General features: G+C 67.2%; 3 protein-coding genes across 3 annotated transcripts in view; 1 reads left to right on the top strand and 2 right to left on the bottom strand.

Annotated features, from left to right (window-relative positions):
• Positions 1 to 258: 258 nt before the first annotated feature.
• Positions 259 to 4,738, bottom strand: LOC141924344 (alanine aminotransferase 1-like). Its single transcript, XM_074826747.1, has 10 exons — positions 4,613 to 4,738; positions 4,401 to 4,509; positions 3,555 to 3,688; positions 3,218 to 3,461; positions 3,049 to 3,128; positions 2,839 to 2,975; positions 2,573 to 2,744; positions 2,336 to 2,491; positions 1,174 to 1,286; positions 259 to 397 (listed from the first exon to the last, which is right to left on the bottom strand). The coding sequence occupies exons 1-10, from the start codon at positions 4,721 to 4,723 to the stop codon at positions 307 to 309; spliced, it is 1,347 nt and encodes a 448-aa protein (XP_074682848.1). The 5' UTR covers positions 4,724 to 4,738; the 3' UTR covers positions 259 to 306.
• Positions 4,739 to 5,300: 562 nt separating this feature from the next.
• On the top strand, positions 5,301 to 10,745 carry LOC141932461 (alanine aminotransferase 1-like). Its single transcript, XM_074846095.1, has 11 exons — positions 5,301 to 5,416; positions 5,882 to 6,037; positions 6,863 to 6,952; positions 7,212 to 7,321; positions 7,431 to 7,564; positions 7,653 to 7,896; positions 7,984 to 8,063; positions 8,136 to 8,269; positions 8,351 to 8,522; positions 9,768 to 9,845; positions 10,610 to 10,745. Exons 1-11 carry the CDS (start codon positions 5,301 to 5,303, stop codon positions 10,700 to 10,702), a joined length of 1,407 nt encoding a protein of 468 aa, XP_074702196.1. The 3' UTR covers positions 10,703 to 10,745.
• A 337-nt stretch (positions 10,746 to 11,082) lies between these two features.
• LOC141932455 (alanine aminotransferase 2-like) overlaps positions 11,083 to 16,023 on the bottom strand; it is a 6,933-nt gene continuing 1,992 nt past the window's right edge. The window contains 7 exon segments of the mRNA XM_074846081.1: positions 11,083 to 11,263; positions 12,062 to 12,173; positions 12,175 to 12,212; positions 12,952 to 13,126; positions 14,105 to 14,241; positions 14,334 to 14,413; positions 15,366 to 15,609. Coding sequence (XP_074702182.1) covers positions 11,174 to 11,263; positions 12,062 to 12,173; positions 12,175 to 12,212; positions 12,952 to 13,126; positions 14,105 to 14,241; positions 14,334 to 14,413; positions 15,366 to 15,609 — 876 coding nt within the window. The 3' untranslated portion in view covers positions 11,083 to 11,173.

Below are 16,023 nucleotides of genomic sequence, written 5' to 3'. Positions count from 1 at the left end.
CCTGGGCACCCCGCCACCCCCCCCCCCCCCCCGCAGTCCCCGCTGGGATTGGGATGGGAATTGGGGGGCAGAGATGGGGTGTGGTGTTCAGGGGGCGCTGTAAGGGTGCACAAGAGCACCCCGTGTCCCCTCAGGGCACCCATGGGTGCCTCTTCTGCCCCACCAGCACCCAGCGGGGTTGGGCTGAGACCCCCTGTGCTCATGACATGAGGCTCCCCGGGAGTAGGGGGGGTCGTAGGGGGCAAGCGGAGCGCGGTGTGATCTGGGGGGGCTTTAATGGGGTTGGGGGGGTCACCCCCCCCTCTGTCAGGAGAATTCCCGCAGGAAGGCGGCGTGGAAGCGGGTGAGGGTGAGCAGCCCCCGCTCCAGCACCTCAGCCGGGGGCAGCAGCGACAGCCTGGGGGGGGCGGGGGGGGACGTGGGTGGTCCCACACAACCCCCCCCAATCCTCTTGTGTCCCCCCAAACCTCCTGGTGTCCAGACCCAGGGGTCCCCAACCAGCCCCCCCATCCATGACATCCCCGTTGGCCAACCTCAACCAGCACCCCCCAACCTGTCCTGCTCCCCCCCGCCCCAGCCAGCGCCTGACCCCAAACCTCTGCTGCCACCAGCCCCCCAAAATCCACCTCCCAGCCCCCCCAGCCCCCCCAAACCCCAACCCCCACCTCCCAGCCCTACCCTGCCCCCCAAAACCCACCTCCCAGCCCCCCCAAAACCTGACCCCACCCTCCCAGCCCCCCCAGAGCCCCCAAAACCCACCCCCAACCCACCTCCCAGCTCCCCAACACCCCAACCTCACCTCCAAGCCCCCCCAAATCCCATCCCCAACCTTCCAGCCCCCACCCAGCCCCCCCAAACTCCCCCACCTTCTAGCCCTCTACACCCAGTCCCCAACACCCCCCCCCAAAACCCCAGGCCCCTCAAAACTCACACCCCACCCCCAACCCAGCCCCCCAAAACTGGGCTCCCTCCCCTCAACCCCACACCCCCCAACAGGCCCCCAAAACCCAACTCTGCCCCCCCAGACCCCCCCAGTGTCTCCCCCTACCCCAACTGCCCCAACCCCTCATCTCCCCCCACCCCCCCAGTCCCCAAACACCAACCCCAAGTGCCCCCCCAACCCCTCCCACCCTCCCCAACTCCCCCAGCCCCCCTCAGCACCCCACCCCGTACCCCACATGGTGGGTGCCCCCCTCCTGCCCAAACTCGCTCCCCGGGGCCACCACGAGCCCCGTGGCCTCCAGCAGCTTCTGGCAGAAGAAGACGTCGGGCTCCAGACCCTGCGCCTGGGGGGGACGGGGGTCACCCTGTGCTGGGGGGGCCTGGCCCTGGGGGTCCCCGTGTCCCCAGGGTGTCCCTGACCCCAGGGTCCCCGATATCCTGCGGGCTTCAATGTCCCTGGAGAGCTCCGTGTGCCCACCATGTCCCCTGTCCCCAACCACCTCTTGTCCCCAAGGTGCCCCATGTCCCCCAGGACACCCCGTGGCCCCAGGGTACCCCAAGTCCCCATGATGTCCCAAGTCCCCAGGGTGCCCCATGTCCCCCAGGACACCCCATATCCCCGGGGTGTCCCAGGGTGCCCCGTGTCCCCAGGGGGTCCCCTGTCCCCAACCATCTCTTGTCCCCAGGACTCCCCCCACCAGCAGGTGCCCCACACATCCCTGGGTTAGCTCCTGTCCCCAGGACACCCCAATGTCCCATGTCCACAGAGTGCCCCGGAGCCCCACATTGTCCCATGTCCCTGGGATGTCCCATGTCCCCAGGGTGGCCCCATGTCCCCTACTCCAGGGTCCCTGATATCCCACGGGGTCCAATGTCCCTGGAGAGTCTCATGCCCCCAGGATGCGCCATGTCCCCAACCACCTCTTGTCCCCAGGGTGCCCCATGTCCCCCAGGACACCCCACATCCTGAGGGTGCCCCAAGTCCCCAATACGTCCCAATATCCCCAAGGTTCCCCACATCCCCAAGACACCCCATGGCCCCAGGGTGCTCCCCGTACCCAAGACGTCCTGTGTCCCCAAGGTGCTCTGTGTCCCCCAGGACACTCCACATCCCTGGGATGTCCCATGTCCCCAGGACACCCCAAGTCCCCAGGGTGTCCCATCTCCTGTGGTGCCCCATGTCCTCAGGGCGTCCCATGGCTCCAACATGACCCATGTCCCCAAGGTTCCCCACGTCCCCAGGGTGCCCCATATCCCCAATATGCCCCGTGTCCCCAAGCTGCCCCCTACTCCCATCGTGTCCCCTGTCCCTGGGATGGCTCCTGTCCCCACATACCCCAACCCCGGGCACCCCCTGCCCCCCGGGGTCCCCCAGGGCCCCCTGGGTGCTCACCCGGGCCTGGCACAGGGCGCGGGGCGGGAGCTGGATGCGGGGGAAGGCGCGGGCGCCACCGTGGAGGGGCTGGAGGCGGATGCCGGGGGCTCGGCCCAGCACCTCCTGCACCCGCTGAGCGTTGTGGGCCAGATCCTGGCGTAGGGCCTGGCGGTGCTGGGGGGAGGGGCTGAGCCAGGGGTGCAGGGGGTGGGAATGGGATGGGGATAGGGATGAGGCACACGCGCCAGCCCCCACCTCCTCCAGGGCCTGCTGGACAGGGTCCCCCTCCTCCGGCGGGTCCATGAGGATGTCGAGCAGGATGCGCCCCAGGACGCAGGGCCGGGGGATGGACTGTGCCAGCTGGAAGGGCAGCGTGACCCCCTCCTCCACATTCACCAGCTCCAGGAACCCCGCACGGAAACCGCTCCTGGGGGGGGCCAGAGCTGCTCCTCAGCCCCCCCATCCACCCCCCCACCGTCCCACCGCACCGCTGCCCCTCGCCCAGCACTGCCGGCACTCACTCCCCAGCGACGCTTTTGGAGAGGGAGTAGAAGGAGATGAGCTGGACGGTGGAGGCGAGCGGGGCCCCCATCTCCCACAGCACCCGCTTGAAGGAGAGGAAGGGGCGGCCGGGGAGGAAGGCTCGTTCCTGCTGCACCTGTGGCACCCAGGGCTCAGGGGGAGCCGGGGTGGGGGGCACGACCCCCCCCCAGCCCCCCACCAGCACCCACCTCGTCCGCCAGCAGCAGGAGGTTTTCCTCGGCCGCCAGCCGGATGATTTCCTCCATGTTCTGCCGGCTCAGCACGTGGCCTGTTTGGGAGGGGGGGGGAACCCACTTGTGTCCCCCCAAATGTGGGGAAACTGAGTCACGGAGCCGCCATCCCCCCCACACAACTCACCCGTGGGGTCCCCGGGGTTGACCACGCAGAGCACCTTGGGGTGACACCTCGCCCGCGCCCGCCGCAGCGCCCGCCGCAGCGCCTCGGTGGCCACGGCCCAGCCCCGCTCCTCGGCCAGCGGGTACGGCACGGCCACGGCCCCCGCCAGCCCCACGGCCGCCCCACGGCGAGGGGGGCCCGGCACCGGCACCAGCACCCCTGTGGGCTGCGCCACCGCCTCGTTCACCACCAGCGACACCACGAACTGGGGTAGGGATGGGGATGAGCTTGGGGGGGGGTTGGGGTGGGGCATGGGGACCCCCCCCACCCCACGCTCTCGCCGGGGACAGGTGCTCACCGGGAAGATGCTGGCGGTGCCGCTGCAGAGGACGATGTTGCGGGGGTGGCAGGGGACCCCCCCATCGCGGCGCTCAAGGAAACGGGCAACCCTGGTCGGGACGCCCAGCGCCCGATGGTCGTGGTTGTAGCCCCCTGGGGACAGGGACAGACCCGCTCCCGAGCACCCCGAATCACGCAGGACCCCAACGACCCCCTCTGGAGCACCCCGAATCCCGTGGGACCCCAATGACCCCTCTCTCTCCCTCGGTGGCCTCAACAGGAAAGGGCACCTCACAGGGCTGGCATCAGGCACCCCATGGGTCTGGGCACCCCATAGATCATGCAGGCACCCCACAGACAGTTCTGGGACACCCCATAGATCATGGAGGCACCCCACAGGCTGTTCTGGGGCACCCCATGGGTCTGGGCACCCCATAGGTCATGCAGGCACCCCACAGACTGTGCTGGGGCACCCCATGGGTCTGGGCACCCCATAGGTCATGCAGGCACCCCACAGACTGTGCTGGGGCACCCCATGGGTCTGGGCACCCCATAGGTCATGCAGGCACCCCACAGACTGTGCTGGGGCACCCCATGGGTCTGGGCACCCCATAGGTCATGCAGGCACCCCACATACTGTGCTGGGGCACCCCATGGGTCTGGGCACCCCATAGGTCATGCAGGCACCCATGGGCCTCCCCTAAAAGCCACCGCAGCTCCCCTCCCCTCATGCTGGGCACCCCATGGGCCCCCCCCAAGCACCCTATAAGCCCCGCCATGGGTGCCGCCAAGCCCCCCCATACACCTGCAAGGGGCACCCCATACTGCCACTGCCGGGCACCCCACCAGCCCTGCCGGGCCCTACCGATGCTGCCGGCGTCCATCTCCCGCAGGACACGCCGTGCCCGGCGCTGGGCACCCTCAGGCACAGCGGGGCTGCCCAGCAGCTCGGGGAAGGTGCAGGCAGCCACGATCTGGGGGACAGGGACAGGGGCTGAGCTGCAGGGGGGGGAACAGGGAGTGGGGGGACACAGGGTGACAGGTCAGAGTGGTGCCAACCCCGGTAGCCTGCAGTACCTGGCGCAGGACGGCCAGCGGGCCCCGTCCCACGGCGTGAGCGTCGTCGCTGCTGCAGTCCTGGGGGAGGTCGGGCCCCGGTGTCCCCAATGTCCCCTGTGCCGTGGCCATGGCTGCGGGAGCCACTGTCCCTGTGGCAAAGTGCCAAGGGGGTGGTAACGGGGCGGGTATTTGTGTGGGTAACGGGGCGGGTATTGGGGCGGGTATTTGGGAGGGAAATGGGTGGGTAACGAGGAGGGTAAGGGGGTAGGTAAGGGGGTAGGTAATGGGGAGGGTAATGGGGTGGGTATTTGGGAGGGAAATGGGTGGGTAACAGGGGGGTATTGGGGCGGGTATTTGGGAGGGTAATCGGGTGGGTAACGAGGAGGGTAAGGGGTGGGTAATGGGGAAGGTATTGGGGAGGGCATTTGGGAGGGTATTAATGGGTGGGTAACAGGGAGGGTAACAGGGCAGGTATTTGGGAGGGTAACAAGGAGGGTAATGGGACGGATAATGGGACGGGTATTTGGAAGGGAAATGGGTGGGTAACAGGGGGGGTATTGGGGTGGGTATTTGGGAGGGTAATGGGGCAGGTAACAGGGTGGGGAATGAGGCGAGTACCCGGATGGGTAATGGGGCAGGTAATGAGGTGGGATACGGGGTGGGTAATTGGGGTGATAATGACACAGGTATTTGGGAGGGTAACGGGATGGGTAATGGGGTGGATATTTGGGGGGGTAACGAGCTGGGGAATGAGGCAAGTACCAGGATGGGTGATGGGGCAGGTAACGAGAGGGGTAACAGGGTATTTGGGAGGGTAACGGGGTGGGTAACGAGGTGGTTTTGAGGGTAATGGGGTAACGAGGTGGGGAATGAGGCAAGGCCCCAAGGATGGGTTATGGGGCAGGTAATGGGGTGGGCAGGGGGTAATGGAGCACGTGGTGGGTAACGAGGTGGGCAGGGGGGTAACGGGGTGCTGGTGGGGGGGTTATGGGGGTGGGCATGCAGCGGGGGCAAGGGGGCAGGCGTGGGTGAGGTAATGGGGCTGGAAACAGGCTAATGGGGGCACTGGGTGGGAAATGGGGGGTGGTCATCACTCCCAGGGCCCCCTCCCGTGTCCCCAGCACAGCTCAGTGCCCCGTGTCCCGCACGTCACGTGGCAGGAGCTGGGTCCAGAGGGACAGACGGACAGACGGGCAGGACCCTGCCCACACCGGGCGCCCCGACACGCCACACACCACTGGGCCCTTAACCATTAACCTGGGCCACCTCCCTGCCCCCTGGCCACAGGTCCAGCTCCTGCCTCGGCCATGGCGGCGAGTGGCACCTTTGGGGGGTACCAGCTGCCCCCCAACTCTGGCGAACCCCAGCAGCTGGCACATGCCACCGTCTCCGCTGCAGCTCCTGCTCGAGCGGGCTACTGCCATCGAGGAGGATCTGGCCCAGGTGAGACTCACTCTAGAGCCCCACAGGTCCCCCACAGCCACCCAGAACCCCACAGGACCCCCCCCCCCCCCCAAACCCCCAGGACCCACAGCCACCATTGTCCCTGGAGTCCCACAGGGACCCTATGGCCACTCACAGGTCCCCATGGCCACTCGTGGTCCCAGAGTCCACGAGACCCACAGCCACCCATGGCCAAAAGCCCCGCGGGTCCCCACGGCCACCTGTGGCCACCCAGAGCCCCACAGGTCCCCACAGCCACCCATGGCCCCAAAGCCCCACAGGTCCCTATGGCCACCCATGCCCCCAAAGCCTCATGGGTCCCCATGGCCACCCAGAGCCCCAAAGCTCCATGGGGTCCTATGGCCACCCAGAGCCCCATGGGTCCCCATGGCCACCCAGACCCAGAACCTCATGGGTCCCCATGGCCACCTGTGGCCCTAGAGCCCCACGGGGACCCTATGGCCACCCACCAGTCGCTGTGGCTACCCGAGAGCCCAGAGCCCCACAGCTCTGCATGGCCACTTATGGCCCCACAGGTCCCCATGGCCACCTATGGCCACCCAGAGTCCCACAGGTCCCCATGACCACCTGTGACCACCTAGAGCCCCACGGATCCCCACAGCCACCCAGACCCCATGTCCTTACAGCTCCCCACAGCCCCACAAAGGCCGGGTCCTCCCCTGGGGTCCCCCCTTCATTGGGGTGCCCTGGGATGCTCCAAGGTGCCTTCCCCCCCCGCCAATTCCCCATGGCCACGTCCCCTGGGGTTGGGCGAGGGGGACATGGGGGGACAGTGTCCCCGCTGATCCAGCTCCTGTCCCCAAGGGCGAGGACAAGCCCTTCACTGAGGTCACACACTGCCATTCAGGGGACGCAGTTGCCACCGGCCACCAGCCTCTCACCTTCCTCCAGCAGGTAACGAGGGCCCCCATGGCTGCCTGTGTTTGGGGGTGCCCCACAGCCTGACACCCCCGTCCCCACACCCCAAAACCATGAGGGCGTTGAGCATCAATCCCCCACCAAACCAGATGTGGGGCACAGCTGGATCCAGGATGCTCAGCACCTCCCCAGCACCCTGGGGATGGGATGGGGGGGCGGATCATGACCCTGGGAGCTCCCGGGGGTGTCGGGGGGGGGGATGTGACTGGAAAGGGGGGGGTCCAAATTCCCGCAGGTGGCTGCCATCTGCGCGTACCCCCAGTTGCTGGATGACGAGTGCGTGCCCGCAGATGCCAAGCGCCGCGCGAGGCCAGATCCTGCAGCACCTGCAGGGCGGCAGCCCAGGTACGGTGAGGATGGGCACGCCGTGGCGGGGTGGGGGGCAGCCCCACGGATAAGGCGGGGGGCACAGGTGGGGGTTTGGCAGGTGCGGTGACACCAGATCCGTCCCCAGGGGCCTACAACCTGGAGTACGTCACCAGCACGGTGACCACCAAGGTGGCCCGTTACCTCGAGCAAAGGGACGGGGGCATCCCCAGCGACCCCCATTACATCGTCCCCTGCAGCGGCACCGCGGCGGCCGTGGTGGTGAGCGTGGCATGGGGAGCGCGGATGGCACTGCCACGGCTGTGGGGCCACCAAGGACCTCCCGAGTCACGGCGGCTCTTCCCGACAGGACGTGGTGTCGCTGGTGGTGGACGAGGCAGCGGCGCAGCCCACAGGGGTGCTGGTGCCGGTGCCGGGCCCCCCTCGCCGTGGGGCGGCCGTGGGGCTGGCGGGGGCCGTGGCCGTGCCGTACCCGCTGGCCGAGGAGCGGGGCTGGGCCGTGGCCACCGAGGCGCTGCGGCGGGCGCTGCGGCGGGCGCGGGCGAGGTGTCACCCCAAGGTGCTCTGCGTGGTCAACCCCGGCGACCCCACGGGTGAGTTGGGGGGGGGGGGATGGCGGCTCCGTGACTCAGTTTCCCCACATTTGGGGGACACAAGTGGTTCCCCCCCCTCCCCAACAGGCCACGTGCTGAGCCGGCAGAACATGGAGGAAATCATCCGGCTGGCGGCCGAGGAAAACCTCCTGCTGCTGGCGGACGAGGTGGGTGCTGGTGGGGGGCTGGGGGGGGTCGTGCCCCCCACCCCGGCTCCCCCTGAGCCCTGGGTGCCACAGGTGCAGCAGGAACGAGCCTTCCTCCCCGGCCGCCCCTTCCTCTCCTTCAAGCGGGTGCTGTGGGAGATGGGGGCCCCGCTCGCCTCCACCGTCCAGCTCATCTCCTTCTACTCCCTCTCCAAGGGGATCGGGGGGTGAGTATTGACCCCCCAAACCCCGCTAGAATCCCCCCAAAACCCCTTTTTCCAGCCCCCTCCACCCTGCTGCTCGCCCAGGGGTGGGTACCGAGCAGGTTTCTTCGAGCTGGTGAACATCGACCCAAGTGTCCTGAGATGCTTCTACACGTGGGGGCTGTCGGTGTACCCCCCCATCCTGGGGCAGGTGATGCTGCAGACGGCCATGGACCCCCCGCTGCCCACCGAGCCCTCGTACCCTGAATTTGAGGAGGTGGGTCAGGGCGGGGGAGCATCCCCCTGGCCAGCTGTCACTGGGGCACGGGTCCTGCTGGTGGCAGGGTGTGACGGACCATGATCCGGCTGAGGGGGGGGCTGTGTGGCCTATCCCCATCCCCATCCCCTGCACCCCCGGCTCAGCCCCTCCCCCCAGCACCGCCAGGCCCTACACCAGGATCTGGCCCACAACGCCAGCGGGTGCAGGAGGTGCTGGGCCGAGCCCCCGGCATCCGCCTCCAGCCCCTCCACGGTGGCGCCCGCGCCTTCCCCCGCATCCAGCTCCCGCCCCGCGCCCTGTGCCAGGCCCGGGTGAGCACGCCCGGGGCCCTGGGGGGGCCCTGGGGGACCCCGGGGGGCAGGGGGTGCCCGGGGGTGGGGTATGTGGGGACAGGAACCATCCCGGAGACAGGGGACACGATGGGAGTAGGGGGCAGCTTGGGGACACAGGGCATGTTGGGGATATGGGGCACCCTGGGGACACGGGGCATCCCAGGGATGTGGGGTGTCCTGGGATACACAGGGCACCCTGGGGACATGGGGAACATTGGGGACATGGGGCATGTTGGAGCCATGGGACGCCCTGAGGACATGGGGCACCACAGGAGATGGTTCACCCTGGGGGCTTGGGGTGTCCTGGGGACATGGGACATCCCAGGGATGTGGAGTGTCCTGGTGACACAGGGCATCTTGGGGACACAGGGCACCCTGGGCCATGGGGTGTCTTGGGGATGTGGGGAACCTTGGGGACATTGGGACATCCTGGGGACTTGGGGCACTCTCAGGACCTGGGGTGTCCTGGGGACACGGGACAAGCCAGAGCATGGGGCACCCTGGGGACATGGGACATTGGGGCATCCTGGGGACAGGAGCCACCCCAGGGACAGGGGACATCCTGGGATATGGGGTGTCCTGGGGGACATGGGACACCCTGGGGACATGAGGAACCTTGGGGACATGGGGCATCTTGGGGACACGGGGCACCATAGGAGATGGATTACCCTGGGGACTTGGGGTGTCCTGGGGACATGGGACAAGCCAGAGCACGGGGCACCCTGGGGACACGGGACATTGTGGGCGCACGGGGCTCTCCAAGGACATTGAAGCCCGCGGGATATCGGGGACCCTGGGGTCAGGGACACCCTGGGGACACGGGGACCCCCAGGGCCAGGCCCCCCCAGCACAGGGTGACCCCTGTCCCCCCCAGGCGCAGGGTCTGGAGCCCGACGTCTTCTTCTGCCAGAAGCTGCTGGAGGCCACGGGGCTCGTGGTGGCCCCGGGGAGCGAGTTTGGGCAGGAGGGGGGGCACCCACCATGTGGGGTACGGGGTGGGGTGCTGAGGGGGGCTGGGGGAGTTGGGGGGGTGGGGGGGCACTTGGGGTTGGTGTTTGGGGACTGGGGGGGTGTGTGGGGAAGATGGGGGGGTTGGGGCAGTTGGGGTGGAGGGAAACTGGGGGGATCTGGGGGGGGTCTGGGGGTGCAGAGTTGGTTTTGGGGGCTGGGTTGGGCTGGGGGGGTGGGGGGGAGCTGGGTGTTGGGGCATGGGGAGACTGAGTTGGGGGTGGGGTGTGAGTTTTGGGGGGTCTGGAGTTTGGGGGGGGGTGTTGGGGACTGGGTGTGGGGGGCTGGAAGGTGGGGTGGGGGAGTTGGGGGGGCTGGAAGGTTGGGGATGGATTTGGGGGCTTGGAGGTGAGGGTTGGGTGTTGGAGGGCTGGGAGGTGGGTTGGGGTGGGTTTTGGGGGCTCTGGGGGGGCTGGGAGGTGGGGGTCGGGTTTTGGGGGGCTGGGAGGTGGGTTTTGGGGGTAGGGTGAGGCTGGGAGGTGGGGGTTGGGGTTTGGGGGGGCTGGGGGGGCTGTGAGGTGGGTTATGGGGGGCTGGTGCAGCAGAGGTTTGGGGTCAGGCGCTGGCTGGGGCGGGGGGGCAGGACAGGTTGGGGGTGCTGGTTGAGGTTGGCCAACGGGGATGTCATGGATGGGGGGGGCTGGTTGGGGACCCCTGGGTCTGGACACCAGGAGGTTTGGGGGGACACAAGAGGATTGAGGGGGGTTGTGTGGGACCACCCACGTCCCCCCCCGCCCCCCCCAGGCTGTCGCTGCTGCCCCCGGCCGAGGTGCTGGAGCGGGGGCTGCTCACCCTCACCCCGCTTCCAACGCCGCCTTCCTGCGGGAATTCTCCTGACAGAGGAGGGGGTGACCCCCCCAACTCCATTAAAGCCCCCCCAGATCACACCGCGCTCCGCTTGCCCCCCACAACCCCCCCCACAACCAGGGGAGCTCCATGTCACAAACGCGGGGGTCTCAGCCCAACCCCGCTGGGTGCTGGTGGGCGGAAGAGGCACCCATGGGTGCTCGGCTGTGACACACAACTCCCTCCCCCCCAGACTGGTCACGACCCTTTTATTAGTGGGTTTTGGGGTACAAAGTGTGTGGGGGGGGGGAAGCCCCAGGACACGGGTGCCCTTGACACCCCCCCACCCCGATAAGGCACAAAGAGTTGGAGCACTTGGAGACCACCAAGACCACCCAGGGCAGGTCCCGGCCCGCGGCACCCGGGGCCCGGGGGGAGTGTGGGGTGGTGGGTGCTGGTTGGGGGGTGCTGGGGGGGTACTGGGGGATACTGGGGGGGTTCTGGAGCGGGGGGACGCCGCCGTTAGGAGTACTCCTTGACGAACTTGTGTAGAAGCTGCTGAGTTTCTCCAGCAGGACCTGCAGTTTCTCGGTGGGCGGCAGGATGGTCATCCTGGGGTACAGGGGTGGGTGGCAGCGAGGCTGGATGGGGACACACACACACCCCCCCCCACAGCGCCCTGCCCCCCCCCCGAACCCCACACCCCCTATCTGTGCCCCCCAACAAGCCCCTCACCACCCTACACCCAACCCATTGGGCACCTGAGACCCCCTTCTCCCTGCACCCCATTGCACCCTCCTGCACCCACCCAACTGGGGATTGGGGTCTTGGGGGGGGGGGGGTCCAGCCCATGTACCCTCCTCCCCAACTTCTAGCCCTTCCCCCTCCCCCCTCCCCCCAGCACCCACCGAAAGTGGAAGTGCCTTCCCCTGCCCGAAGCCGCTGCCTGCACCACTCAGATGCCCTTTCCTCCACAGCTCATGCAAAGAACATTCGGGCCTGATCCTCGCCTGTGGATGGGCAGGGCTCAGCACCACGGCTGCCCGGATGGGCACTGCAGCCACGGACTCACAGTGGGCAGGCTCAGCCCCACGCCTCGCCAAGGCCTCGATCACTGCCTAGATTCATCCTCCTCACCCACAACCCTTGACTCATCCTGCCCAGCCCCATGCCCTGACTGACCCTGCCCAGCCCCACAGCCCCCAGACAGATCCTGCCCAGACCCACAGCCCCTGGACTCATCCTGCCCAGCCCCACAGCACCCAGAACAGATCATGCCCATCCCACGCACCCAGATGATCCTGTCCAGTCCCACAGCACCCAGGATTCATCCTGCCCAGCCCCACATGCTCAGGACTGATCCTCCCCAGCCCCACAACACCTGACTCATCCTGCCCAGCCCCACGGCACCTTGGCAGCGGCCAGGGCGCGGCGGCAGCTCGATGCGGGGAAGGAGTACATGGCGCCCTGCACGGGGTTGCAGTGGATGCCAGGGGTCTGGTTGAAGATCTCCTGGTGAGCCTGCCTTGTGTGCCTGGGAGCTGAGCACCGCCTGCTTCTCCTCCGGACACCAGTCTGGATATCTCCTCATCCATCCCATCCCATCCCATCCCATCCCATCCATCCCGTCCCGTCCTTCACATCCCATCCATCCCATCCCACACCCATCCACCATCCCCATCCCATCCCATCCCATCCCATCCCATCCCATCCCATCCCATCCCATCCCATCCAACCCATCCCCATCCCACCCATCCCATCCCATCCATCCAACATCCCATCCCATCCCCATCCATCCCCATCCCCATCCCATCCCCACCCATCCCATCCCATCCCATCCCCATCCCATCCATCCCATCCAACCCATCCCATCCCCATCCCACCATCCCATCCCATCCATCCCATCCCAACCCATCCCCATCCCATCCCCATCCATCCATCCCATCCATCCCATCCCATCCCATCCCCATCCCATCCCCATCCCATCCCATCCCATCCCATCCCATCCCATCCATTCCATCCCATCCCATCCATCCCACATCCCATCCCCATCCCCATCCCATCCCATCCCATCCCATCCCATCCCATCCATCCCATCCCCATCCATCCCCATCCCATCCCCATCCCCATCCCATCCCATCCCATCCCCATCCCATTCCATCCCATCCCATCCCATCCCATCCCCATCCCCATCCCATCCCATCCATCCCCATCCCATCCCATCCCCATCCCATCCCCATCCCATCCCATCCCATCCCATCCCATCCCATCCCATAATATCCCATCCCATCCCCCCGTACAGCCATGAACAGGTCATATGACGGTTCCCCGGGCTGGGGGGGGCTGACGACGGTGTCCAGGACGATCTGCCCGGGCACGGGTGGGCAGAGCCGCACCGACACCAGCTTGGCCAACTGCTGCTTCACCGCGGGGTCCATGTTCACCACCTCCACGTACCCACCACGGAACCCGCACCTGGCACGAGACGGCCCGTGACACCCCCCACCGCGACCCACGGCAGGGGGGACGGAGGGACACAGGGGTGGGACCCCACGGATGGAGACACACACCACCCCCCCAAAGGTGGTCACCTATGGGCTGGGACCCGGGGATAGGGTGTGGTGGATGGGGACCTACAGAGGAGAAGCCCTGGATGGGGACCCATGGGTGGGACACATTGCGGGGGGCGTGATGGGGACCCACAGATGGGACCCATGGAGGGGGGAGGGGGGGGTTTGTGGTGGGGACCCCCAGACAAGGAGCCACCAGACTCTTCTGAGCCCCTCAAAGCGCTGCCATGTTGTCCCCACAGGGTCGTGGCATCACCAGCCCCACCCCAGGAGATCCATGTGGTGGTGGCATCTCCATCCCATGGCATCCAGGAGGTGGTGGCATCCCCAAACCTGGGACCCACAAGGTCATCACATCACCATCTCCACCCCAGAGGATCCATGGGGTGGTGGCATCTCCATCTCCACCCCATGGCTTCCATGAGATGGTGGCATCATCACCCTCAACCCTGGGACTCACAAGGTCATGGCATCATCATCTCCACCCCATGGCATCCATGACGTGGTGGCATCTCCATCCCCAACCCATGGCCTCTATGGGGTGGTGGCATCCCCAACCCTGGGACCCACAAGGCCATGGTGTCCCCATCTCCACCCCAGGGGACCCATGGTGTGGTGGCATCCGTAACTGTGGGACCCGTGGGGCCATGGCATCCCCATCTCCACCCGAGAGGATCCACGGGGTGGTGGCATCTCCATCCCCACCCCATGGCATCTATGAGGTGGTAGCATTCCCACCCCTCCCCTCGGGACACACAAGGCTGCACTATCTCCATCCCCACTCCAGGTCTGGGACACCTATAGGACCTGTGGGACGGTGGCCACCCACCCCTGGGGTGACAGTGGCCGTGGTGGCCATGGCAGGCAGGGTGGTGGCACTCACTCGCCCATGAAGCCCTTGGAGATGGAGTGGAAGGAGGCCAACTCCACCACCTCTGAGTAGGGCGGCCCCATCTCAAACAGCACCTTCTTGAAGGAGTGGAAAGCCGAGCCCTCGGCGTAGATATTGTCCTGGTACACCTGGGGGGGGGTGGTGAGGGGGTGTCACCCGGATATTGGGGTCCCCCAGGGATGGGGGTGAGGGTGGGGGACACCCCGCGGGTCCCGCTGACCTCATCGGCCATGAGGAAGAGCTTCTCCTCGTAGGCGAACTTGATGACGTCCTCGATGCACTGCCGGCTCTGAACCTGTCCTGGGGGGGACATCGGGGTGCTGGCACTGGAGGGGGGTCCCAGCCCCGGCACCAGCTGGGGTTTGGGGGGGCCCAGCCCCAGCACTGGTTGGGTTTTGGGGGTCATGGTCCCAATCCCAGTACCAGTAGAGCCCCAGCACTGGGCCTGGTAGGGTATTGGGAGTCGCAGCCCTGGTACCAGTAGGGTATTGGGGAGTCCCAGTCCAACCTTGGGGTCCCAGTCCAGACAGAGGGTCTCAGCCCTGGGGTCTCAGCCCAGCTTGGGGTCCCAGGCTCAAACTCGGGGTCCCAGCTCCAAACTTGACATCCCCGTCTAGGTGTCCCAGCCCAGTCCAGGGGCCCCAGTCCAGTCTAGGGGTCCCAGCCCAGTCCAGGGGTCCCAGTCCAGTCTTGAGGGCCCAGCCCCAGTCTGTGGGTCCCAGCCACAGCCCTGGCATCCTAAACCAGTCTTAGGATCCCAGTCCAGCCTAGAGGTCCCAGTCCCAGCTCAGGGTCCTAGCCCAGTCCTGAGGTCCCAGTCTAGTCTTGGGGTCCCAGTCCAGGCCCAGGGTCTCAGCCCCAGCCCAGGGGTCTCAGTCAAGCCCCGGGCTCCCAGGCCAGCTCTAGGGACCCAGTCCAGTCTTGGGGTCCCAGTCCTGAGGTCCCAGACCTGCCCCAGGGTCCCATCCCAGTCTTGGGATCCAAGTCCAGTCCAGTGGTCCCAGCCCAACCCAGGGGTACCATCCCAGTCTTGGGGTCCCAGCCCAACCCAGGGGTCCCAGTCCTGCGTTGGGGTGCCATCCCCACCTTGGGGTGCCATCACAGGGGCACCATCCCAGTCCTGGGGTTCCAGTTCTGGGGTCTCAATCCAGCCCTGGGGTCCCAGCCCAAGCCAGGGGTCCCATCCCAGCCCTGAGGTGCCATCCCCAGCCTTGGGGTGCCATCCCCAGTTTTGGGGTGCCAGTGGCCGTACCGGTGGGGTTGCCGGGGTTGATGACGCAGAGGACGCGGGGGCAGCAGTGCCGACGCCCCTCGGCCAGCGCCCGCCGCAGCTCGGCCCCGTCCAGCGCCCAGCACCGCTCCTCCTCCAGGTAGTAGTTGAGCTGGACGGCGCTGAGCTCGGCGATGGCGGCCGAGTAGAGGGGGTACTGCGGGATGGGGATCAGCACCCCCGTGCGCGACCCCCCCGCGCCGGACACCAGCAGCTTCAGGATGCTCTGGGGGAAAGGGAGGGGGGAGAAAAGGGGAGGTGTGGGGACAGGGACAGGGTGGTGGGGACAGGGAGGGGACAGGGATGGTGTGGGGCTGGAGAGGTCATGGCCATGGGGACAGTGAGGGGACAGTGATGGTGTGGGGCTGGAGAGGTCACGGCCATCGGGACAGGGAGGGGACAGGGACAGGGAGGGGACAGGGGTGGTGTGGGGACAGGGACAGGATTGTGTGGGCATGGGGACAGTGAGGGGACAGGGACAGGGAGGGGACAGGGACAGGATGGTGAGGGTGTGGGGACAGTGAGGGGACAGCGATGGTGTGGGGCTGGAGAGGTCACGGCCATGGGGACAGTGAGGGGACAGCGATGGTGTGGGGACAGGGGACAGGATGGTGAGGGTGTGGGGACAGTGAGGGGACAA

The sequence above is a fragment of the Strix aluco genome, chromosome 1, assembly GCF_031877795.1.
Source record: "Strix aluco isolate bStrAlu1 chromosome 1, bStrAlu1.hap1, whole genome shotgun sequence".
NCBI lineage: Eukaryota > Metazoa > Chordata > Aves > Strigiformes > Strigidae > Strix > Strix aluco.
This window is presented reverse-complemented; position numbering and strand designations above follow the sequence as displayed.

Coding starts and splice junctions, on each gene's coding strand:
- LOC141932461 (XM_074846095.1), top strand. CDS start 5,301: ATGGGTAATGGGGTGGATATTTGGGGGGGTAACGAGCTGGGGAATGAG. Junction 7,897..7,983: donor CAACCCCGGCGACCCCACGG/GTGAGTTGGGGG, acceptor CCTCCCCAACAG/GCCACGTGCTGAGCCGGCAG. Junction 9,846..10,609: donor GGGGGCACCCACCATGTGGG/GTACGGGGTGGG, acceptor CGCCCCCCCCAG/GCTGTCGCTGCTGCCCCCGG.
- LOC141924344 (XM_074826747.1), bottom strand. CDS start 4,723: ATGGCCACGGCACAGGGGACATTGGGGACACCGGGGCCCGACCTCCCC. Junction 3,129..3,217: donor CAACCCCGGGGACCCCACGG/GTGAGTTGTGTG, acceptor CCTCCCAAACAG/GCCACGTGCTGAGCCGGCAG. Junction 2,976..3,048: donor TCCTGCTGCTGGCGGACGAG/GTGGGTGCTGGT, acceptor TGGGTGCCACAG/GTGCAGCAGGAACGAGCCTT.